This window comes from Motacilla alba, chromosome 9 (genome assembly GCF_015832195.1).
Source record: "Motacilla alba alba isolate MOTALB_02 chromosome 9, Motacilla_alba_V1.0_pri, whole genome shotgun sequence".
In the NCBI taxonomy this organism is placed as follows: Eukaryota; Metazoa; Chordata; class Aves; order Passeriformes; family Motacillidae; genus Motacilla; species Motacilla alba.
This window is the reverse complement of record NC_052024.1, coordinates 20,887,626-20,913,008: the sequence shown is the minus strand read 5'-3', so window position 1 is coordinate 20,913,008 and position 25,383 is coordinate 20,887,626. Positions and strand designations below refer to the sequence as shown.

Sequence of the window (25,383 nt, the reverse complement as noted above, 5' to 3'; positions counted from 1 at the left end):
AGTCGGCAAGGCTGCGGATTAAATTAAGGTGTACCAGGCACAAGCTCCTGCTGGGTTCTGCTGGGCCATCTGCCCAGTGCCACTTGCATTTGGTAACTGATGGGTTCTCCGTGTTGTTCTGCCCCATGGAGACTGGGATTCTGTGTTGTTAAAACTGAAGGTGAATTGAGGGAAAGTTTCCAAAACTTCACCAAGGATCATGTGCTTTTCAAGAGTGTGCTGTTCTTTTAACCAAACAAAGTCAATTTGTCATTTACACCTCAGAGATGAGGCGGAGTTCAGCCCCATGTGCCACCTGACAGTACTGGAATGATAAAATTAATCCAGAAAAACTTGGATGGGTGCACAAGTGCCTCTGTGCAAAGGGAGCACATGGACTTATCCATCTAGTGCAATGTTTCTACCACTCTGTATTTTTAAGCTACACACAGTCCATGTAATTCCATACTTGTGAGATATTGTGTGTGCCTTTGTGGGTCGGTCAGGTTTCTAAAGTCTGGGAATTACATGTGTTCAGGATCTTGCTGGATCAAACTAATTGTATGTATTTATGTAAGTGATTGACAGGCTCACTTAGCGTGCTAAAAATAATGAGGCTCCCTCAATTTATTCAGCAGGAAACTTGATATTCCTTTTCAAAAGAAAGGCAATGCTGTTGTTTAAAAAAGAAATGTGATGGCATGTTATTACTTGTGGATGTGCTGTTGTAAGTCTGGGTGGTGAGGCTTGCAGCAGCTCTCAGCAGATCACGTACCTTCTCGTGCCTGAATAAAGGATGGATGTGCTGCCCTGGGTTCTGCATTGGAATTCCCCCAAACAGATTTCATCTCCTAATTTCAAACAAGTTGTGGTGTCTTCTGGGAATACTGTTTTCCATTGTTCATTGTTAAACCTGCCTTCAAACCCAGGGCCTGTTTCATCTCAGGGGCAGATTGTCACCTCTGTGTGCCTGAGCCACACATCATTTGGTGGCTGTGATCCTGTGGCAAAGGAGATGGCTTCCTTCCCTACCCTCTCTCTTCTTTTGGGGAGTATTGTATATTTTGGATTTCTGAGCAGTTTTTGGAAACAGTTGGTTTTGAGATGGGGAAGAAAGTTATTGATTTTAGTGTGTCTTTTTTTCTAGCCAGGCACATGGTTTCTAGTCTTCAAAGATGAGGAACAGGCAGAGTTGAATCCTGTAGTGAAATAAGGCTTCAGGTGTAATCACTCAGAATCTCCATGGCCAAAAAATGATCACTTGGTACTCAGACCTGTCTTCTTTCATATGCAACTTATTTCTTAGCTAAAGTGCAGTAGCATCTAAATGCAGAGAATGGATAATTTAGGTGTTTGCATATGTGTCTAAATGCCTGGATTTGCCCTGGAGTAAATTCTCAGTGTTTAGGTGTGTTAATAGAGGCTCAGTGTCTGGCCTAATTTAACATTTGAAGAAGAGGGGAGTAAAATGGGCTGGAAAAAATGTAACAGGAAGAGAAGGAACTAGGTAACCTTGCCTGTGAAGCAGGCTATTAATGTAGAATAATCTTGATATTTTATTTTTTTTCCCCCCACCTTTCCCCTATTTCTGTGTAGTAGCCTGATGATAAAGGGCTTTTCCCAGAGTTATTTTCTGTTTGAGTTTAATGTCAGTGTGGAGATTAAAGATGTTTGTTTTCCATTGGCTTAGTAAGTCTAAATCCAGCCTTTGAAGTCAGGTCATTTGAGATTCTTTAGATGAAAAATCAACTCTTTATTTGGTAATCTACCCAACACCCTCAGATTTCAAGCTTAAATAAAATGCTGCCTTTGCTACAAATGATGTCAGTATTGCCTGAGGTTTGTTTAAGCAGAAAGCTGAAGTCAGCTTGAACAAAACTTGGCAAAAGTGAGATGTTTTATTCATGTGGATGATTTGAATAATGTCCCAGAGTTTCCATGGTATAATTTTGTTGCACTTAATGTTTAAAGAGACCCCCATCCCCTTCATTTAGGGAAAGCCCTTTGGTAGGGATTCATGTTTAGGCTTATGGTGAGTGGTGTATTATTGCTGTGTAAATACAGACTTTTTCCATCCCTACAAGCTCTCCTAACGTTTATGGAGCTCTGCTGAGGGCTGCAGGGCAGTACCTGAGAGACCTGAGTGGTGCTGCCAGCAGGCAGCCTTGGAAGCTGGGAGGCAAATGAAAAAAAACATCCCATGAGTTTCAGGGTTCCCACTTAGCCTTTTCCTCCTGCTCCTCCTTTGCACAATGCCTTTTGAAGCTTCAGAGAAGGAATTCACCGCTCTTCATTGAGCGTGTCAAGGAGCTCATGGAAAGGTTATTCTTGAACTGGGGTGTATCAGAGTAGAAAACTGTTCCTGCTTTCACTCTGTGCTTCTCCCCTCCTGAAAACCCAACAACAGACAAACCAAAAAACCCTCCTCCAGCCCAGCTGCTGACTGAAATGGGGTCAAGCATCAAGTTCAGAAGAGGAGGTGGGATCATGGTCATGCCAGGACTTTGCCCCTTTGTAGCATTGGTGTGTTCAAGCACGGCTGTTCTTGTGGATTTCTGTAGTTTTGAGGGTTTTTCCTCAGAATCTGCCACTCCATGAATCTATTTGAAGCAGGACATTTGATTAAGGATGTAGAAATTGTGGGTCTCTCCGTTAGGGCTGAGTTAATGAATTCCACAAGTTCAAAATAGCAATAGTTAAGATGGCGCACACGTCGGGCAGAGAAAAGCTAATTACTTCCATTGATTGTTTGGAGGCCTGGTGCCGTGTGTCAGAGCCTCTCTGGTTTTACAGAGACTTCTCAGCTTCCTGCAGCAGGAGCTGATGTTACAACCACAGATGGGGATGAAGCCCTAGCTTGTTCCTGCAGGGATGCAGCAAGGTGGGAGGGAGTGCAGACATGAACCTGAAATTCCCTGCCCTCGCCCCTGCCAGAATGGGTGTCAGGAGGCTGGTGAGGGTGTGCGAGCATCTCTGTGCCCACCTGAGAGGCAGATGTGCTCAGGAGAGGCAGAATCTCTCCCTGCGTTTCGGGGGAAGGCTCCCACTGCTGGCTGCAGGTTCTGGATAAAAGCTGCAGTTTGCTGTTCCTTGGCCGAGGGTGTATTTTAGTTTTAATACCCGCTGCTGACTGCAGCCTGTTTGTCACTTGGTGATTGTGATGAGTTCCTTTAGACTCAAGGAAAGTCCTTTAGACTCAAAAAGCCATAGCATTAGGAACCAGATAAGTATCCAAAGGCAGATTTTTAATATTGTCCAGAAGTTTAAGCTCCTGAAGACACCGTGGAATTACATTTAAGTGTGTTTCCTCCCTATTTTCCAGCTTTGGAATATTTTTTTTGATCCCAACCTAACTCTGAGTGGAGGGAGACAGCTTTTTTTCTTGTGGAGCCCGTTGAGCTGTGAGCAGGGCACAAAGGGGTGTTTGTTCTGGCCAGGAGCTGATGGGCTGCGGGAGCCCTGACAAGGGCGCGCAGTGCTCCTCGCGCCGCGTCCCAGGAATGCTGCTGTTTGCCGAGGGGATGGCTGGGCTCACTGTCCAAACAGATCCCTGCTTGCCAACTGGGAACATATTGCAGTCTCTGTGAGGCACTCCATCATGGCTTGAATAGCTCCTCTTGTGCTCAGGCACTCTGAATGCGAGAGAGAGAGAGAAATATTCCTTTCAGCCTTCTGCGATGTCAAAAAAAACCTTTAGTGACCGTATGAGAGCACTGCCTTTAATGCAGGGGTTCAGAAAGGGAAGGAAGTTAAGAAGAAGGGATGGGATTTTTACCATTTGTCGCTATATTTTTAGATTTAAGCTTTTCTTCGCATTAAAATGTTGCTGGTATCTGCTATTTCTTGGGGGAAAAAATTGTAAATGCACATTTTTAACATACCACTCCACTTATTTTGAAAAAATGTTTGCTGTCACTAGCAAGTTCATCCCAGCTCTTTTCTAGGAGACTGATACAGAGCTTGTAAAATAATTCTTGTCATCTTCTAAGCCTTCAGCTGTAGTTTGTAAACACACTTGTGTTTTGGAAAATTACCATAGTAAGGCCTGATTCCACAGCAGCGTGTGCATGAATCGATCCATTACCTGTGCAAGCTTATCTGGAGTCAAAGGATTTTATACAAGCTTTCTTCTGTGCTTGTGATATTCGGTTGTAGATAACTTGATATGATTTTGGTGAATTGATCTGAAAATTGTAATACGTAGTGAAGTAACTTGAGGCTCTTTGCAGCATAAGCAAAATTTCTGCCTTGCTCCCTTCCCTCCCCCAAGCAGCATTCTCCCATTCCTGAACTATATTTGTATCTAACTTAAATAAACATGGATTATAATTCCTTTAAGCGCAGTGCTCATCTATTTTTGTTTTCAGAATGCTTCACAAGCAATTTTGCAATTCCAAAGTGGGGGAACTTTTTACATGGAAGGAAAAGCTGCTGTGAAGACTGGAAATAAAAAAATGCACTTTAAAACCAAGTGAAAAATCCCGAGTTTTGCTCAGGACTTGACAGTGTGCACGCATTATCTAAGAAATAACAAAAATGTGTTTGTTCTGGGACTTTTGTGTGCAGGAGAGGGAGGAAGGACTTCACTGCTGTCACTGTTTCTATAGTGACAGCTCATTCTCCAGGCAGTATTGACACAAACTATAGTTGATCATTTATAGCGAGAAAACGTAAAGGGAAAAAAACCCCAACCACTTAGGAGTGTTTATAAGCTCTTCACAGTGTATTATAAATTGCATGTGGAAGTTATTCACTCTCTGAGGTTTGTGTAGTTTGCTGTACTCTGAGATGCTGATAAAATATCCGGATGTGGTGCACATTTTTATGAAATACCTGTAAATGGCTCTGGCTAATGGATTCAGTATGGTGTATTGTGTTGTAAAATATCTGTGAGTGCGCGATGGTAAGAAATTTATCTTAAAGCAGGCAAAGTTAAATTGCAACGGCAATTTTTACCAGATGTTCCCTTATCTTTTATCATATATGTCTTGATAGTCAGAAGCCAAATTCTAAAGCAGAGCAACCTATAAGGAAGTGTTTAGTTATGGCCACATCCCACCAGACTCTCATTTGGACCTGGCCTTTGTAGGAAGAATCAGCTAAGCTTGAACCCTGAGCATGCCAGGGTAGGAATTATCCCCAGAGATGTTGCACAGGATCAGGCTGGTGGGCTCCAGCTGTGGCTGCTGCCTTGCCTGGCTGTGATACCAGCTGTAAAGACTGTGGTACCACATACTGTGCCAAGCTGTGAGTTTTTCTGTTGGACATATAAAAGCATAATGTGTTTTTACCAGAAGACTTGAAGCTGGGGCAGTGCAGCCCAGACTAACCCTCAGTTGGCCACAGGTTCACTCCAGGAGGTGCAGGAAGATCTTGAAAGCATCTTCAGCCTTTTTGAATTCCTGGTGGGTAGTGGGAGAGACTCCATGGCTGCTACTGAGTGTCACTTGAACAGCCTGCCCAGTTCTCATCAGAGTGGCACTGGAGTTGTCCATGAAATATAGTTTAATTTTGGCCAGTTTATGTTTTCTATAGGAAAAGCTCAGTTGGAGAATTATTTCAGCTTGCTTGGAAGTTGCTGTGTACTGATTTGGTGTAGTGATATCCTTGGGTTTGGAGGAATGGTTGAAAAGTGAAGATTTTGCTGTGCTTCCAGTCACTGTAAACATTTTTCTAAGTGGATCATTGTGGGGCATTTTGCATTCTCTGGGGTTTCACTTAGGAATGGGATAGATGAAAATTTTCTGTGACCACAAATGTATGGGTTAAATTTCACTGTTCTTAATTTTTCCAGAATTTTTACCTGTATGACAGCATAAATGTTTACTATAAATTTGACTGTAATTTTCAGAATTAGTTCATGTATTACAAGTATGTGTATAACTGTGCACAGACATATAGAAACTAGAGAAAGAAGGGACAGGAATATCTAAAACAGGTGGTGTGGAACAATATTTCTATTGCACTGACACAGCAAAGATTTAGAAAAGATATTTTCCCTAATGCAAACTATATTGATTTAATGTAACTCAGATGCAGGGCAAAATGTGAAGTGACAAACCACATTTTTCCGAGATTTTTTTGTTCTTTTTTTTTCCACTGTGGCTCTGGGTTGTTATGACTTATTGAATCATAGGTATTGAGGGAGAGTGATTTAGTAGAGAGCTGAGCATCACTACAATTTATTTTTTTCCCTAATTATTTCTCTTGCTGTCTGATTGTTTCTCTTCTTTGTTGTGCTCTCCTATAAAGGGAGTATTAGAACTTATAAGGTGATGTGTGATAGGGTTTACAGCTGCTTTAATGCTGTTTTGTGCCGGGGTAGTTTTTGATGTTCAGCTTTCTCTTGGCAAATAAATGTGACTGATTGTGTTGTGCCAGGCTGTTCTGCCAGCTCATGTCTGGAGTTCAGCAGAAAATATTTAATGCCTTATGTTAAGTTCTCTGGTGGACATTGTAGCAGTGTAGTTGCCTACAAACCAAAGGCTCATTTGCCTTCCAAGGCTGGGGTAACCTGGACAGAAAATGCAGCATCAGGAGTGTGACAGAGAGAGTGTGCACAGAAAGAAGCAGAAAGAAAAGGAGATGAGAAGCTCATGGTCAAAACTTGCTTTGGAAAAAATCACCGTATTAGGTCTTCAGGGATGCTGCAAATAAAGACAAGAAGCTTGCTGGAGAAATACATCTCTGTGGCATGAAGTAGTTTTTTCTGAATGCATCATCTTCCTTGGCCAGCACCCCATTTCTAGGTCTGAAATAAAAGCACAGCAGACTTAGAAATCAGATAAGTTGAGTAAAACTGCTCTGAGTTTAATGTAATGAAATGAACCTGTTAAGCACTCCCAGCAAATACAGCAGCCAGTGTATTAGGTGTGTTTCTCCAAAATGCTTTTTTTCTGATATTTTCCAACTCAGTTGCTGAACATCATTGCAATCTTAATATCACAAAGGCTTGAGTTATTCAAGGCAGTCTTTAACCAGAAAGGTTGGTCAGTGTTCATTTCTGAACTTCCAAAGAAAAGATACGAAATATCATTACCAAAGAAATGATACTGGCTTTTTTATATTTTCCAGTGATACTAATTTCTTTAGATGATTTTCTTCTTAGCCAAACCTTAGGATGCATGCAGATTTCAGTAACTTCTTGATGGGCAACTGCATGAGCAAATACAGGGGAAAACAGTTGAGTCACGAGCCAGAGCCCCATGAGAATAGATCAGAAGCCAGCATGATGCAGTGTTACAGAAACAGGGCTTTCTTCGAGCCGTGGAGACTCTGAGTCACCAGGACAAATTGTTTTTGTTATTTTATTTTTTTAAATTGTGTGCTGGGAGGGCTAATGCACAAACTTGTATGACCCAGTGAGTTGTTTTGCTGCCTGTTAGATTCTGTTGGATGTGCAGCAACTCTGACTCCAGGTATTCCTGTCCCTTCATCAGCACTGCAGTGCTGCCTGGTCGCTGAAATGGTTTAGAAACAAATAAATGCTGTTCACTGCTTGCGTGGAAGTGAGGAAAAAGAGAATGCACCTGTGGAATCTTCCCTCTTTTGAGAGTGAAGCACTTTGGTTGTGGGTACAATGCTTAAGTTGAACAGTTGTACCTGGATAAAGTTTTGGGCACTTAAAAACACCATTCAAACTCGAGAGGTTTTGAACAGAATTTATGGTTTCTACCTGCATCAAAGGAGGATAGTTTTTTAGGTGCAGGAGTGCTAGGAAGGATTTTCTGTATTTTTGTTTTATTGCTTAAAAATAAATAAAATGAAACAAAGTGGGTGAGATTTGTGTTTCAATCTGTCAGTTTATCCCAACCCTGGAAGTAGTCAAGGCCAGTCTGGATGGGACCTGGAGCAACCTGGTCTAGTGGAAGCTGTCCCTGGCCACGGCAGTGGGCGGAACTGGGTGAGCTTTAAAGGTCCCTTCCATCCCAAACCATTCTGTGATTCTAAGATTAAATTAAGGCTGCTCTGCTTCCCATTTCTGTCAGGGTACACGCTTGTTTGCACATGCAAACCACAACAACTAAAGATATGTTTTGGAATTCTGTCTTTTGAAAATTGTAGCATTTTATTTTAAATAACGCACTACCCGTGTTTTCTTAGCTTCCTTTACTAACTGATATGTTAGATCCCAACAACAGAGCTGAAGCAGAAGTTCAAATAATTCAGAGGACAGTTTCTCAACCTGAGGTTGTTAAGAGGAAATCAAGAGCATTCCTTGAATAGCTGCGAAGTGGCTAAATCCCTTCTCCCCAGCCCCACTCCTCTCTGCAAATTCCAGGCCCTGCGGGTGGAGTTGTCATGGCGGGCTCCTCTGCTCTTGGGTAATCCCTCTGCCAGCCCCCTCAGCCTGGGAAGGGCCCCAGAAATGGGATTATTCCAACAGAACTGCGCCCATGGAGCCTCCTGAGCAGGGGCAGCCCCCGGCAAGGCGCGGCTGTTCTTCCTCTGCGGGGACGGAGACGCCGAAGACCTGGGAATGCTGAAAGGAAAACCTTTCACTTGCAGTGTTTGAAAACTTTTTAATAAGCTCTGAAGAGTGATGGCCAGTTGAAATGCTCGCTCCCTGGAGGACAGGGGGCTTTTAATCTCTATCAAGCTGCACGATGAATGTTTTGGGTAGTAAATTAGTTTCGCAGTTGCTGTAGCCAACGAGAAACTCCCTTTATTGCACCTGAAAATTCAGAGTGTTTCAAACGTGCTATGGAAAAACTGTCTTAGAACTGTTCTGGTTAGAAGTGTTATTTGAATAATTAGAATAATTTAGTTAATTACATGATATTTGATTCTCATTGACAATTAATTTATTTAGAAAGGGCAGAGTCTCACTCTCCCACTACATCATGCTGTATGCTAGGACTTTTTTTTTCTGGGGACATGGGAAAATAAGAATTTATGGCTTATTTTTTGAAGGCTGCAATGCTGTCAGTAGCCCAGAGGCATGTTTTAAACACAAGTCAACTAACATGCTCTGTGCAAAGGCTCAGCTTAGAAATATGAGAGATGAAGTGAAAACGAGGGGAGGATGACAGGGCCCTTCAAGCATAACCTGGTGACTCACAGCCTTCCTCCTCACCTTGAGTGTTTATAAACCAGAGCAGGATGTGAAAAAGTGAGTTAGTGCCTTTCTGGGAGAGCTGAGGAAGAGTCTGCTGGGGTCAGAGCTGTGAGGAGGAGCCAGAGTCAGCATAACCAGCTTCCCGAGCCTCGCTGGGGTTCAGGTGGCTCTCAGGTGGGATTTGAGCACCTTCCTTTGGGCCTGGCGTGGCTGCAGGATGGTCAGGGACCAGCAGCCAAGAGAATCGGGGCTCTGTGAACATGAGCTGGGAGAAAAGCTTGGAAAATGGATTTTGTTGGGGCTAGGGAAGGGCAGGCTTGAAGGAGATGGGGCAGTGAGGGATTTCAGGAAAGGCTGTTGGGATGGAAATAACAGAAGGCTCCTCTGTTATGAGTGGAGAGTGAAGAAGCTAAAGTGTTAAAGGAAAGAGGGGCAAGTTTGTTTCAATGCAAAGGAAATGGGAGACACAGGTGGGAATTTCATGGAGCTTGGGTCACTGGAGATGCTGAAGAGGCAGCATCAGTCAGGAGAGGCTCAGGTGGAGCTGGTGCTCTGGCAGCTCCCTGTTTCAGGGAAATCCTCGGCTGCTGCACTGTCTGATCCAGGAGAACAATGCTCTGGTTGAGACTTCTCTATTTAAGATGCAGCATCTAATTTTTTAGTTCTTAATGGGAATTAAATTGTGAAACCCCTGTGAAGGAAGGAGGAGATGGCTCTGCCTCTTGTACACAAACCTCAGCTGGGAAAGCCCTGGGTTCACCAACAGCATCTCCAAGCCCTGTGCTGAATGTTATAATTTACATTTCAGCTTGTGTTTTTTTCTACCTCAGTTCTGGTGTAAGTGCAGTACTGTAATAAGACTCCCAACAGAGGGACAAAGAATGTTAATATGTAGTGAAATTTGGTGTTAATACTTACTGAATATATATGCCTGAATGAAAAATATGTATATGTTATGCATATATGAAATGTGCTTTTACTCCAGGGAGATGGCAGTTCACCACAGCCTCACAAAATAGCCCAGCATGTACCTGAGAACCACCAGTGTTGATGATTCCTATTCCCTCCCCACCCTCACACGCCAGAGAGTGCTTGTTTGTGACAGGTGGATATTAATTGCTGTGTTTTTGATGAGCACATCCAAACAGAGTCTTTGAGATGATTCACTGAAGTTCAGGATCCAAACATGTCACAAATAGAACTCGTCAGCCTTGTGATGGTGATGGCTGGCACTGTGGCAGTGCTGGGTGGGGAGGGAGGGCTGGAGCTTTGGTTTAGTTCAGTTTCCACTGGCTGGCTGATGTTTCTCCCTGTGGGTGGACAGGTGAAGAATAGCCATCACCTAATTGCCGCCTTGTTTGGGGCAGGGGGAAGAGAATGTTCTGTGTAACTTCATTGTTGGCCAGGTTTGGGTCTGTTGCTGATTGTACAGTCCTTCTGGTGTTGCCATGGGAATGAAATAATTATATTGTGAATAATTGGAGCATTTTCTTCTACTGTTGCAGGAAAGTGGTCTTGTATAATTATTGCTGCCTTTGATGGAGGTTGTGCTCAGAGCTGAGTGTTCAGTGTTTGTATAAACCTGTTGCAGAGAACAAAACTTTCTGCAAGTGAATGCCCTTTTATAAATGTGGCTGAAGGCTGACACATGCATACACACACTCCCCAAAAAGCATAAAAAGCATTTGTATCACTAGAATGTGTTGAAGAGCTGTCTAAAAATTGAAAAGGGAAAAACAACATTTTTAGTGATGTTCTCATGACATGTTGTTTGTCTTTCAGGCGAATAGTGTCATATTGTATGCAAATGGAAATGCTGCTGATAACTGGTGCAGAAGTAAGATAATTCTCATTTCAGGACATCTGTTTCCCTTGAAACTGAGTTCTGGTTAAAAGTTAGTCCTCTGGTTATATAGGTCTGGTGGGAAACTGATCTGGAGGGTCCTAATCCTCCTTTAGCTGTTCATAGCTTTAGCTGTGTAAAAACTTCATAAATGAGATTTTTTTATGCTAAAGCGAAGCCTGATGCTGACAGAGATCTCCCATCATTTCTGTGGCTTGGCAGTAGTTACTCGATGGGTTTTCCCCATTTTTGAGTTCAGCTTTGTGGTCTCCTTTTCTCTCTTGCAGCCTCATGCAGGGGCTAGGCTCGCAGTTTTCTGTGCAAAGTCTCTTCTCTCTCACATTTCTTGGTAGTGCTGTTCTCTCTGTTCCTCCATGGACATTCTGGCATGTTTCTGTCATAAAACAAAGGGTTATGCAAAGGAAAAAAGTTGATAGATATGAGGAAGACTTACTTATTTTCCAAAACAGAGTATTTTTTCTGCGATACCCTACAATTTTTTTTTGCAGTCTGAAGTTTTAGTCAGGCTTAAGTATTGCTTTATGATCTAAATCCTATTCTGGGTTTGTGTCCAGTTGCGTTCCCACAAACTTCCTGTGTGACCCTGCATCAGGCATTTCATTACTTTGTCCCACAGTTCCACTTGTGAAGCGAGGGGAATAACAACCCTGCTCCAGCCAGATGTTCTGGGGATGGATTCGTGAGTCCTTGTGGGGTAACGCGGTGCCGGGTCACAGAAACGCTTTTGTGCTCCTGCCTCAGATGTCAGGATGTCATCTTGGGCTAATATTCCTCACGAAATGAATGTCTCTCCAGTTTCAGGTTATTGTGTTGTGGCTTGTGTGCTAATGGATTCATTTCAGATGTTTTCAAGTAGTTGGTTTTTCTCTTTGTTTCCAAAGTAGTCCTAATTTATTTAACAGTATTTGCCAGTCAAGTCAACTGATTTTAGACAGATGTTTGTCTCTTGTGTTTCAGTCTAGACATTTATGATTTACAATCTGTAGCCCATCTGGTGAATTGCCATGGGAATATGCTTATTTTCAATGCTTGAAGTATTGCAACATACTCTTTGCAAGTGTTTTTGCAGTAGCGACTGGTGAGCCAACCATCAGAAAGGGTTTATTTTAGCAAAAGATTCCGGCTTGTTTGTTCACATTAGGACAGGAAAATACTCCATTTCTCTTCAAAAAAACAAAAACAAAAAATGTTTCACTCCAAAATGTTGCCTGTAAGTTGAAACTCTAGAGTGATAGATATATGGGTCTAGTTTAAAAAAACAAAACCCACCTGAAGAACAGCAGGAGACCTGAAGAATCCCCCTTGTCCAGCTCGATTCTCTGAGGCTGAGCAAGTTTACCTGTCTAACCTTTTTGCAAGACTTTAATGAGCTTTAGATTGTCCAAGTTTCTCATAGTGTGTAAATTTAAATGTCATCACTGCAGAGTGATGTTTTGTCACTGGTGTAGGGTTGCTGTATGCTCTGGGTCCTTGTCCCCAGGTGCTTTCTCCTTCCCTTCCAGCCCCATGGTGGATGCACCAGGAGAGGATGTGCCAGGCTGCTAAACAGCCTCTTGGCCTTGTCTGGACTCTTCTCTGCTTGTTAAATTAGTGAAGTGTGGTGAGCCCCAAAACCAAGGTGCAGGATGTGAGGATAGCTCTTTAGCTTCAGGATGAGTATCTCCAAATTGAAACCACTTCATGTTTGAAACAACAAATGTTTGATGCTTGAAAAGTTGCTAATTCATAGTTCTGTGGTGGACAGAAGTGAGCATTTAACCCGAGTTCCTCTCAGAATTTGGCTGGAATAGTGCTGCTGTGTTGGCTGCTGTAGTACTGTGGTAGCTTTGGACAGGGCATGTTCAGTACAACTGATAGCTTTTAGTGAATTTCCTGTTTTTACAGGTTACTGCATTATTTCTAGAACATGCCCCAAACCAGAATACAACATCTGGGAGACACACATTGCAAACCAGCACACTGCTGAGGAGGAGTCTTGTGGTTCTGACATGAAAGCTTGGGTGCTGTTGTTTAACTCCAGGTTGGAGGTGCTCGAGGCTCCCGCTGCATGCAGCAGGTCAAGCAGCAAACACTGGCCAGCAGCTTCCAGGAGGCTCCAGTGTAAACAGCAAAGGTGCTGTCCTGTAAATAAGGCAGAAGATGCTCCAGGAGCTGCCTGCTGGCTGCATTTGGCACGGATTTCTGAGCAGTTTGATTGGATGTTTGGTTGAGTGAGTCTGTCTGCAAAACGTTTGATGTTGAAAGCATCAGTCAAACCCAGACTGGAGCGTGGCTGGTGCTGTCGGGTCTGTGGCTGCAGAGTCCAAGGGCTGAACGTGTCATTCCAGCGTTTGGGGTTTGCAGTTTGGTCTTAATAACAATTGTGCACTGGAACTCCGAGACACCAATGTGTTTTTTATAACATGCATCGGTTTGGCATCTTATTTTTAATTATATTTATGGCAAATCAACTTGAGTCTGTGAGAGTGAGTAAAGAGCTGTTACATTTGTAGTGCTGGGATTTAGAAAAAAAACTATGAAGGGGTCATAAAAGTCATAAGGAGTTCAAGAAGTGTGTGTTACCTACATCAAAAGTGCTTCAATCTCCACTGTCAAACCTGTGTGTGCACCTATGGAGGTGACTGTGCTCAGTGGTTAAGCCATGCACCTGCAGGATTTCTCAGGCTGATTTTTCTTTCTCCTTTTAGCTGTTCCATTTGCTTTTCAACAGTCATTTGGTGCAGGATCCAAACCAGTTTGAAATTCATGGAGCCGTTTCTGTTAAACTTGTGGGTTTTGGTAATGTTTCTGAAGTCTTCAAAGGTGAAGGAATCACTTCATTCTACTAAACTGTGATCTGAATAGAAAATAAGCAGTTGAGGTGCCGGAATGTGAATGGGCATGTGGTACGCATCGTTTTATTCACATCTTGGTGTGTTGATGAGGTCGTCTCAAAATTATTGACAAATCTGTAGGGATAAGCAGGATAAAACTCTGCCTGCTGCCTGTCTCAGGCATGAGCTGGTGCCATGGGGATGCCCCAGTGCTGGACGCATTTCTTCGCATTTATCAAAGAACAGGTAACATTATTTTAGCACCTTTCACTACCCTGACATTGGCAGGTTGAATGCAGCATGAATGGGACTTTTTCCTGCCATTTCAGACTTCTCCAAAGGTACTTTTTAAAGCTGTCAACCCTTCAAGCACTTAATATTGTTAAAGCTACTCCTTTTCTCTGTAATGCTGAGCTGCTTGAATCTACAAATTCACACTGATTTAAGGACAGAGTATTTATTTAGATCTTGATCAGCAGCAGATTTAAGACCCTGTGTCCTAGGAGCTTGAATAGACACCTGGGAGTTGAGTCTGCCTTGAACTAACTGTGCATGAGCAGAGTTAAGTTAGTGGCCAAATTAGCTCTTGTCGAGGAGAGAGTGCAGTTCAAAATTGTGGTGATACTGGTATGTGCAAGCTCTTTACATCCTGTTTTAAAGGTTTTTACCAAATGGTCTGATATGTTCATGTTTGCTGGTGCTAAGCGTTCTAGGCTGTGGCCAAAAGGCTGGGAAAAATGCTCACCACAGCTCTGCTGCAGAGGAAAGAAGATGAATGGAAGGATCCGGGGTTGTTTTGGTTTTTGGTTTGTTTGGTTTTTTTTTTTTCCTTTTCTTTTCCTTGTCATCACCTTGTTTAGTCCGTAAGCTGCTTTGAGAATAACCAAGTGGAGGGAGAAGACACGTGTGCCTGACAGGGAGCCTGTTTGTACTTGTTTCATTGAGGAAATTGTTCCGGAACAGCTGCTCATCCATGTGAAAATGCAAACCCTTGGGTCCCAGCCAAGGTCAGCAAGCCCTGGGTCATTTGTTTTAGCAAAGCAGACCAATTTGCCCTTAATTATCTCTCCTTTTCATTCTGTCACACCTTTTGCTCCATAGATTTACTTCCTGAGAAGTGCCACATGTGAAAGATGTGATAACGGTTTTGTTGAGGATCAGGAACAGGCAGAATAATTTTTCATGAGTTAATTTTAACTGTTAAGCTTTATAAAATTTACCTCCCTGGATTTAATTTTTCACTTAGCTAGTTCAGTAGATTCTTGTTATTAAAATGTACAGGATTCTTAACTTTCAAACTCAAATTGCAAAATCCCTAAATTTCATATTGTTTCTCTGCGAGTGCAGGTATTGTGGTGTGGAATGGTAAATTGGCATGTGTTTGCTGGAAACAGGGCTAAGAAATTCCTGAACTTCAGGAAACTTCCAGTAACTGCTCTCAGAATGGGAACTTAGTAACAAAGCCTGATAGAGTTTGGTGATTGCAAAACGGTCACTAGAAACTCTGTGTAAAACATATGCCCATGTGCTGGAGCTAGATGTGAAAAGTATTCTACAGGGCATGTAATAAAGAAAAGCAATGCTCTCTAAGCACTCATGATAATGGTGTGGTAAAATGACTTCTTTGCCCTGTAATGTTATGTGGAAAGAGAGAAATAGGAAAGAAGTGTTGGAGGAAAGAAGCTGGAGGAACTGAAATGCCAGATTCTGGCTTCTATAATTTAAGGAAAGAAAACTGATTAAAGTGATCTGTAGTGCATGTATTAAAGGCCACTAGGGAACAAGGAAAAAAGCTTACTTATTCAAAACTGGTTTTGTACAAGAACTTTGAAAGTGTCATGGGTTGCAACCCAGGCTATAATTAGCCTTGAAAATCTTGGGACAGAAGTTTCTCAAGTACATTGTGACATCATTCTAGAAGGAATAAAAATGACCAGAACATTTCTGTCCTGCTTGACAGGAACATCCTCTTGCCAGGGCAAGTGGGAGACAGAGGTGGAAGAGAGCCCTGTTTTGATGTGCAATAAAATCACCCAATAAAACATGGTACAAGAAGCAATAGATTGATTGCTGTTGTCATTTTTGTTAGACTGAGTGTGCAGGTGTTTTTTTAAAAGGCAACAGATTTGCCAAACCTTGTTGGTTATTTAAAATGGTTAAAATAATCAGCTTTAACGCCATCAGAGGGGTGACAGAGCAGCACAAGGGAATAGGTGTTTGGGAAGAGGAGGAGAAGCTCAGACTGGGGGTGTCAAGGTGTTAATTACTTCTGCCACTGTATGAGACTGAGTTGCTTCTTTTACTTATTCAAAGTTTTATTCTGTTAAATATTAAGGTGTTGGAAGTAGGAAAACCTTGCTCTGCCAGCTGGGGACAAGTGAGATGTGTCCCCTGCCTGGTGAGGTGGACATTGGTGCCTCCAGCCTGGTGGCTTCTGCTTTTCTCTTCTTTCAGAGGAGGGAGAATAATTTCCTTGCACCTGCATTTTGGACAGGGCAGCCCTCCAGGAGCCAGAGGAGATGTGCTGTATTCCCGGGAAAGGAGCTCGGGGTGGAATTTGGCCACTGGCTTTGTCAGCAGAGGTGGCCAAGCACTGCTGGCTGAGTTTCATGAGGAACTCAGCAGACTATCTGCATTTGTTAACAGGTTTGAAAAGTACTCCAGCAAGCTCACTTCAGTGTGCAGCATCTCTAAAAGAACCTTTTCTCCTTTATTTTCCTTTAAAGTAAACTTTGTATTGAGCCACAATGTCAATTAAAACTTGCAAAGTTGTGATTCCCAAGAGTATCAAGTACTTCCATCCAACCTGTGAATACAAGCAGCTGAGGAACATCCTTCTCTAAAGTTCTGCTTTTTAACAGGTCAAAACTATTTGAAATAATCAAAAATTCAAAACAAACAAACAAACAAAACCCCACAAAAACCAAACCAACCAACCAAAACTCAAGCCAAACAAGATATGGTTTTCTTTTAGTGTTAGTTAGGGAGTGGTCAGACAACAAGAAGAATCTTTAATAATTGCTGAGACTCATTGAGCTGTGGAGGTGGGGGTCTTTATTTTACTACCACTTGAAGTTGTTTTGATACCATTGATGAGAGGAATGCAATGTGTGCTAAAGTCATTTAGCTAACCCCGAAATCAAAGCAGTGGAAACAAAATCTAGCTGCAAATCACCAGGCTGTCAGTCTTTTAAAACCTGTTATCCAAATGACTTTAACAGTTTGTGGGTCATATGCAAGGTTAAGACTCATCTTGAACTGTGCACGTTTTGATGATAAAACACAATATTACTTTTTTTTTATTGGAGGGAAAGTGTTACAGTCAACAGTATCAGTGTGGGAGTTTGATTTCTTCCCGCAAGTAGATCACTACTCCATATGAGCAGTTGGCACACGGTTTGGAAGGACAGATATGAGGCATGCCGTGCTGCTTATTTGTTGTATATATCTGCTGTTTATGTCGAAACTCCAAAACTGTTCCATTTTAAGTTTATTTCCCAGTCAGAGTAGCTATTTTTGAGAACAGCTAGCCAATACATCTAGAAGAAGTTTTGGTAAAGGGCTGGAACAGATTATTGATAAAGCTTCATTTTACTGAGCAACATTTGCATGCAATATTTAAATTATTGTCTATTTAAATGGTGAACTCAGGATTTTTAAATTTATATTCACAGTTTTTCTTTCAGTTTTTTGAGTTTGAGAAATCCCTGACAAGGAATGTGTCACATAACTGTTAACTATTCATTTTATCTTCAAGCACGTTCTGTCCTGAAAAACGGAACAGCTCTTGAGATAATCCAGTGTGGATTAAATCCTGAAAAAAGCATCATTGCATGTTAACAATATCAGCCTTTACCTTTTATGAACTGTCCAGCTTACTGTGGAGCAAAACTTGGCAGTGTGTACAGAGCAAAGTGGATTTAGAGAGAAATAAAAAACTGAAAAGAAGTTTGACAAGATTTTTTTTATTGGGAAAACACATTTATTCAAACAATATTTCTGTTCTGAACCAATTGTCACTTCATATTTTTGATGGATTTAAATAAAGCCATTTAGATGGCAGCTCCTTCCCAATAATCATATACTGCTCAGGCTGAATTTTTTCCATTGACACTAAAATTGTTGGCTGGCTGTGGAGACAAATACTGTTGTGAGGGTCATAGGGTAAAAGAGAAATCCATATGAGCTGAATAATAAGTAATAACATTTTTCCCCTTACTGGGCCTGTAGTGTAGGTAAATTTCCCCACATAGTTAAGTGTAGGAAACTACGAAGTCCGGCAAAACCAGATCCAAAATATTTAAGTTTAAGCTTCAGAGTTCCCATTTGCCTTTTACACTTGATGCTGGTTTACCATATTTCAAACCTAGATGTGATTAGTAAAAGCTATAGGGGCTGGTTAGACTGTAAATAACTGGATAGAGAAAACAAACCATGATAAGAGGGGGTAAAAATAACTCAGATGGATTCCTGCGTGTAACTTGGATTTTAGGAGGAGGGAAGTTCTGCTGATTGTACCAGAAGCAGCAGGAGTATAAAAATGCAGATGGAGAGGGAATGACTGCTAATTTAACGTGGACTGGTTTTGCTGATATCAGACAACAGACTGTGACTCAGTTTGTTGTTAGAGGTTTCATTAGATGAGTCTGAATTTTAGGAGCAGTCACTCCTACAGGCCATTGCATCCCATCTGTGCCTGAAGTGCTTCATATGTTTTAGTGTTCAGCTTCCTTCCCTAGAATGTGATCTGGTTTGGAGATGTTGGATGGCTTCTCCATCAGAGAAGGTGATGAAGTTTCCTTTTGTGTTGTCAGTCAAAGCTGAAATTCAGTTTGCAGTGACAAGGAGCAGGGTCCTGCTGAGCTCCTCTCAAGAGTTTGACCATGGGGGCAAATGGGCTAATTAACAGTTCAGTGTCAGATTTTAATATGTAATAAGGAAGGAATGAAATTAATTTTTCTTTTCCAAGCAGTAAACCCTGATTGCAAACATCTGTCTGATGTTTGGGGGGCTCGTTTTACTGACTGCTCCATGTGATGTTCCCGAAGTTAATGGGTGAATCAGTGAGCAGTTGAGAGAACTATTTCCATTTGATCTAGACACTTTCTTTTAGCTGTGAGGCTCCATTTCCAGAAGCACAGTGGTTATGGCACTTGCTTTGTTGTACTTGTACTCAGTGCCTCAAAATGGAACTTGCATGTTCAGGGCTGGATTTCAGAGTGGAAACCATAAGCTTCTTGCTTGTATAACCACATTCCAAGGTTAGTCTGAATAGCTGAGATAATGAATTTGGTCTTTGTGCATTCTTAAATAGATAGATAGTTTTTCACATATGTGACTTTTCTTTTTTTTTTTGCTACAATTGGACGCTTTCCTTGGGAGCTGCCTAATTCCAGGCTACACAGTTTCTGCTTTGTTCCCTGCTCCTATGTCTTTGACAAGAATAACTTAAACAGAGTTCAATATAGGAATTGTGGGCTGCTAAAGAACATATTGTGTTACTGCTTAATGCTGTATAAGTTGATCAGTGGGTAATATAAAGTCTATGTTCTAGCTGTTTTATGATGAAAATATTATTTCAGCAGAATATATGGTAAAGTCATTGAACAATGATCTTATTCTCAGAATGATGGCACAAGGCATTTTCCATATACCAGAAATTAGTGGAGCTGCTCATTTTGTTATTGCAGGCTTCAAAAATAAAGCTACTTTTTAATCTTTTCTAAGCCATTATGCTATTTTTTTAACTGAAAAAACCTGATATCTTATTACTCTCTTTTTATTAGGACCAGCAGAGGTTCCCATGATGTCACCCAATGGATCCATTCCCCCTATTCATGTGCCTCCTGGTTATATCTCACAGGTATGCTTCTTGAAGAATTAACAGTTTTATTAATAAAATAATAAGAATTTTAAAATGTAAAAGCAAAAGCATTGGTCCACATAGAGAAATCTACCTGGTTGAAGTTTAATTTAGAAGTTTTAATGAAAATGGTAATACACATCTTCTTGCCTCGTGCACTTGACTGATAGTACATCCACATTTGCACAAGTGACCAGGGATGTGCACCTTCACACCCTGGTATTTGGAGTAGATTTGGGGTTTGGGCACCTGCAAAAGCTCTGCACACAGACTGAGCTTGTAAATGCAGCTTGGATTGTTTGTGAGAGGGGGAGGAACTCCTTGATGTTGGGTAATGTCTCAAGTTTTCGTGTGACAGTCAGAAGGAGTAGGAGACCATGGAAGTTAGAGAAGGAGCCACTGTAGCTGTAAAATATGCAGTTGGTCCTCAATATATTTCCAGCAGAAATCCTGCAGCATAGCAAGAGCTGGGGGTTTTGGTGTGTTTTCAAGAATAAATGTGATTTAACTATCTATTTATGGAAAAAATGGAAAAGGTTTCGCAAAGCTGTTAGGTTTTGGAGCTCTTGAACAGCTACTGCTCTTCTGTGTAAATAACCCCAGATTACCAGTCTGTTCCTTCCATCTTCTGCAAAGCTGGGACTCTTTCTGAGGTAAGGAAAAAAAAAAAACCACAAAAAAAAAAACCAAACAAAAGATTGATATAAGACATAGCAGCTGTGATCAATACAATAAATCCAATAATGTCACCATTTTCCTTGAGACCAAAAGCTTCTTTAAAAGTACATGAAGTATTTCAGATATCTTTGATGAATAGCATAAGAACTTTTGATAGATATAGTTTGGCATCTTGTTAAGCAGAAAATAGATGATGTCCTGGAGTCTCTTCCCCTCCCCAGGAAACATGTGAGCTTGTGTAATTCTGAAAAATTGTGGATGGCGTCATACTTAAATCCCACAAAATACTGCAATCAGTCTGTGGTATTTTGACTTCTGAACAGAGTGAAAACATGCTTCAAGTAAGAGGGAATTTGTTAGCCAGCCTAGGAGAGAGGGCAGGATGTCAGGGTGGTCCTCCTGCTCCTCAGCCCTCCCAAGGGGAGTGGTTGGAGTTTTGAGGCAGCATTAGCTGCCTAATGCTCCTCATGGGCTCACCTAATTTATAGACTGGCCCATATCATGCAGAGCTTTATCTAAAGGTTTATTCTTCCTTTGAAATAACTTTTAACACCTTTTTAATATTAAAATGTTTATACCTCTCCACCTCTGTGCTGAGATAAATGGTTGGGTATAATTGGAATGCTTTCCAAACCAGAGGGGTGAAAGTCTTCCAGCTGTATCTCTGTCTGAGCCCAGTTCTTCTGTAAAGCTTTTTGTGCGGCACCATAATAATTCCACTAAAGAAGCCTTTATGTAGATTCTTAACCCGAAAGAAATCCAACCAAAAACCCTCTTCTGAAGCAGTTTTTTCCAGGGAGCTGGAAATATGTTGTAAAGTTATAGGGGAAAACTCTGTATTCTGCACTTTTCTGCAGCGGAATGTGTGTTCTGCTCTGTGGTGAGTCTCTTGCCTTTCAGACTGCTTCATATTAAATAGGAGTTGAAAGTCTGCAGTAATGAAACTAGCTCTTTGTTGTAATAAATGTCTCTGCCTTATTTGCTCTTGCTTTTGTCTGTTGCGTCATAGTTAAACCCAGTCTTTTATGATAAACAATTAGAACACAACTTAAATTCCTCATGTCAAGGGAAAGGCCATAAAGCAAATTAATGCACTCTGGGATATGAATCAAAATATATTTGATTTTTTTGGTTTGATTTGTCCCCAAAGTGTACATCTAAGAGTCAGACAGAAAGCAATGCCCCTGCAGAGACGCAACAGTGCCTATTAAAAAAGGCATGAAATCTTATTTCCATTTTGTTATGCCAAGCCTGTGTGAGCTGTGTTAGCCCTGAATATTACATGAGTTATCGAATGATTGCTACCCTGGATTAATGTGGTGCTTCATCACCTCTTTGGAAAAATTGGCAGGAGGATGTGAGCCCTGCAAGGTCAGCCCCACTGGAGACAGCACACAGACTCTCTTTCTAGACTTCAAGGACCACGTTAATAATTGTGACTAGAAGCTGGGTTTGTTGATGTTAAGGAGATGTTCCCAATGATGAGGCTTAGCCAGGGCAGGAAATGATCCAGGAAAATAACAGAAAACAAATACACACCACCAGTTCAAATCTTTCATGCTATGGTTTTGCTCTCAAAAGATCAGCTCTTGAAAAAGCCAGTATTTTGCATTATCTTTTCAGCAGACAAACCTCTGTGCACCTCTGGCAGATAGGAGCTATCAGATCAGGGTTCATGTCCCTGCAATTCTTTGCGGGCTAAGGGTTAGTTAAATATAGACAAGAGGAGAAGTTCCTTGCTGTGCTCTTGGTGGACAGTATCTCTGCAGTAAAAGTTGGTTCTGGAAGGTGACGTGGCAGAGATATCTGCATTAAGTGTGTGTGATGTCAACTTTTTTGGCTTCAAATGTTAAATGAGATTAAGGATTTGGAAGCTAAGGTGTTAAATTTGGGGACGTCCTCATGGGTTGTTCCTGTTTTTCAGTGTATGCCTGGGAGGAGAGGAGGAGGGTTTGAAGTGCTCTGATCAGGAGAACTAGAAAAATGAAAATATTAAAAAGCAGGATCATTAATGCGTTTGTTTAGTGCTACTGGCTGAAGACTGCTCTCTCTGAAATAAATCTGGTGCAATTCCTCTTGAATTTGAGAAGTTACTTGTCTGTAGTTGGACAAAAAATTTGGCGTGAAACTCTACTTTTGATTTTATTTACAGGTTTGTTAATATGAGCTCTCTGCCACAGATATTTTAAGACTAAAGGACAAATGTACTGGTTGGACCATGAGGTGCACATGTGTTGAAGAGCCTCCTTTGGCCATGGGGTTTCTATGGTCTGAAGTTTTCAGTTTGAGCCATGGTCCTGCAGTTCAATACTCCTGCACCAAGCACATGGGATTTGATAGAACTAGAGCATAACTGCTGGGAAGAAGAATGTCTTAAAATGACATTTAAAATGGTAGGAAAGTTATCCCATTCTTGAAAATCAGGGTTTTGCTCCTCGGCACATCCTGTCCCCTCAGAGAGGTGTTCTTCTCCAAAAGCCTGTTTGGCTAGCATCAGGTTTTGGTGACAATCTCCTTGTTTTTGTGTGGCTTGCTGCTCACAGAGCTGCTCTGGGTGTTCTGTAGACTGCAGCCAATCCTTTAACAGGATGATCCTCATTAAAGCTTTGAACAGAAGGAAGGTTGTGCAGATCTCATGCGGAGCAAGCCATGAAGTGATGATCCTTTTGAGTTCATGGGCACTGGTCCTGAAGAACCGTATCATTCTAGATTTGAATTATGCCAACATGCTTGCCAGCATTCTAGATGTTTATCTGTCTATTTTCCACGTTGAAGGTATAGATTTAATTTGGTGTTTGATTTAATACTGATGGATTCTAAAGATAGTGATGCAAACTTGCCATGACTGGCGTGAACTCGGATTGGCATCTTTAAGAAATTAAATGGATAAATAAGATGTTGACATCCAAGTGCCTCGTGGATGAGCTCATTCTGTACTGTTTTTGGGTACAGATTGATTTATGAATGAAGTTTCAAATTAGTTTATGAAATTTGTGAACTGGTGGTTGTGGTCTGCCCAGTGGCCATGCTCCAGGTGTCCTTGCTGAATCTAACATATTAAATTTAAGTTGAAATAAGGGTTGTTTGGTTTTTTGGGGTTTTTTTTGAAAGTAAGTGGAAATTTACTTGCATATTACCATATAAACTCTTACAGTAAAGGTGTGTTACAGAATGAGGGTGGTTGTTTCTTTAACTGGATCTCACAAAATACAGATGCAATTTTCTTGAGCACAATTAACATGCCTTTTTCCTTAGAGTGTAATATTAAATTTCAGTGGAGAAAAATAGACAACATGGAGCAGTGTGATGTACTTTGAATACGTGAATTATCTCTAGTTACTACAGTGATATCTACACTGGAAAACAAATAACATTTAAAATGGCATTCCCCAAATGTGGCAACCAATGGGGGAGGCAGTTTTATTGTGTATGAGTAATGTTAACCCAGACTGCCCTGAAAGATCATCACCTACCTCATGTAGCAATTAAGCTCCCTAAAATATGGGAAAAAAACCCACACAGAACTATGCTATAATAGTATTGTTATTGAGGTGGCATGCCACTTACACCAGCAAGCACAAAAAATACCAGCAAAAGACAATTTACCTGCTAGCTGTTTGAAAAAAACCCCACAAAATAATGAAAGTTTATCTCTAGGTGCCAAATGACCAGAGGTATTTGTTTTCTCTAAATATAAACCTCTAAGATTAGTAATAGCAATTACTTTTAATATTCCAGTTGCATCTAGAGACCTCAACAGGGATTAGGATTTTGTTGATTCTTGGCACTGAAATAGAGACAGTTTAGCAGTTTCCAGATGAATTTATGATCTTTATGACAAATGGTTTTAAGCAGATACAAAGAATTGCAGATTTCTTCTTAAAATAGCAAAGTTGAGCCTCTCTGCTAAGTTATGTTTTTTTCATTAATGGATGAAAACTGATTTTATCTATCTTTGATGAGCTAAGTGTTGTCTCCCAGAATGGCACTACTACAATCTACTCACTGCAGGTTTTGCAGATCCAGGGATATCTGGAGTCTTTATAGCTACCTAATGCATATAACACATAAATCAGATTACCACCTTTGATTTGTTAAGGACAGAATAGGGTATTTAAAGATTGTATGTATAGCTTCAGAAATGTACATGTATATCAACAATTCCTAGTTTAAAGAGAAAATGCCCTGTAGGATTGGGAAATAAAGTGGGTTTTGCAAGGTCCCCTGTGTTTTTGTGTTCATTTGTAATGTATGCACGTGGAATAACAAGAATGCTGTCAGCGTTCATGGCCTGGGAGGAAACAAATAAAAGATATTAGTGTCTTGGCTTTTCAACTGAAGTAATTTGGAAGGCTGGCTCATCCTTTTGAGTTGGAATAGTTGGTGGTTGTAGGTTCCTCCCAGCTGAAATTTTCCATTCTATCCCCTCATCTTTGGCTTCTCTCCGTCCTGTTGATATTTTATAGCTTCATCTAGCAGGGTAATTTCATCAGAAAGGTCTTTGACAGGACTCTAAGCTTTCCTCCCTGCTTTATAGATGATAGTTCAGGAAGCTGAATCCTAATAATTTAAAATATGGTTTACATTATGTGCTGCTCAGTGTACAAGCTTTCTGTCTGAATCTGTTCCTTAATATATTCATCTTTCAGCAGAGCACAAAAGGCACATGTAGCTGGTCTAGATGCAGAGATAAGAGCTTGGAGTTGGCTTTGAGGCTTGGACTAGTTAAAGCCACGATGAAAACCTCTCACATCAGGATGTAGGAACTTGCTCTCTCAATTAAGTTACAGCATAATCTGAGTCTGGGAGTTTAATCCGGCATTTCTGTGCACGGTCCTGGATAAGTAGTTCTGTTTTTCAAATAAGTGCTAAGTGGAAAGAGATATCCCTCTTTTCCAGGTTTCTGAGTGCAGGTTTGAGACCTGGCGGCAGGATAAGAGAGGCTGTGGAGCAGAACCAGTAGCAGAGATGGGAAGCCTGAAAATGCAGCAGTTGAAAGGATGTGATAGTCTAAATCTCTGAGATTCAGCTGTCTTCTGAGGACTCTGGGAAGTCTTTGAAATTTAAAGCTGGCAGCTGACAAATTGCTTGTGGAAGTCGTAAATTTTGAGGGTAGAATCAAGTATGT

At 41.3% G+C, this 25,383-nt stretch overlaps 1 protein-coding gene across 1 annotated transcript in view; it reads left to right on the top strand.

Moving 5' to 3' along the window:
* Positions 1 to 25,383, top strand: part of FNDC3B (fibronectin type III domain containing 3B) — a 186,252-nt gene that overhangs the window by 72,320 nt on the left and 88,549 nt on the right. The window contains exon 4 of the mRNA XM_038146346.1: positions 19,501 to 19,577. Coding sequence (XP_038002274.1) covers positions 19,501 to 19,577 — 77 coding nt within the window. The remainder of the gene's footprint in view (positions 1 to 19,500; positions 19,578 to 25,383) is intronic.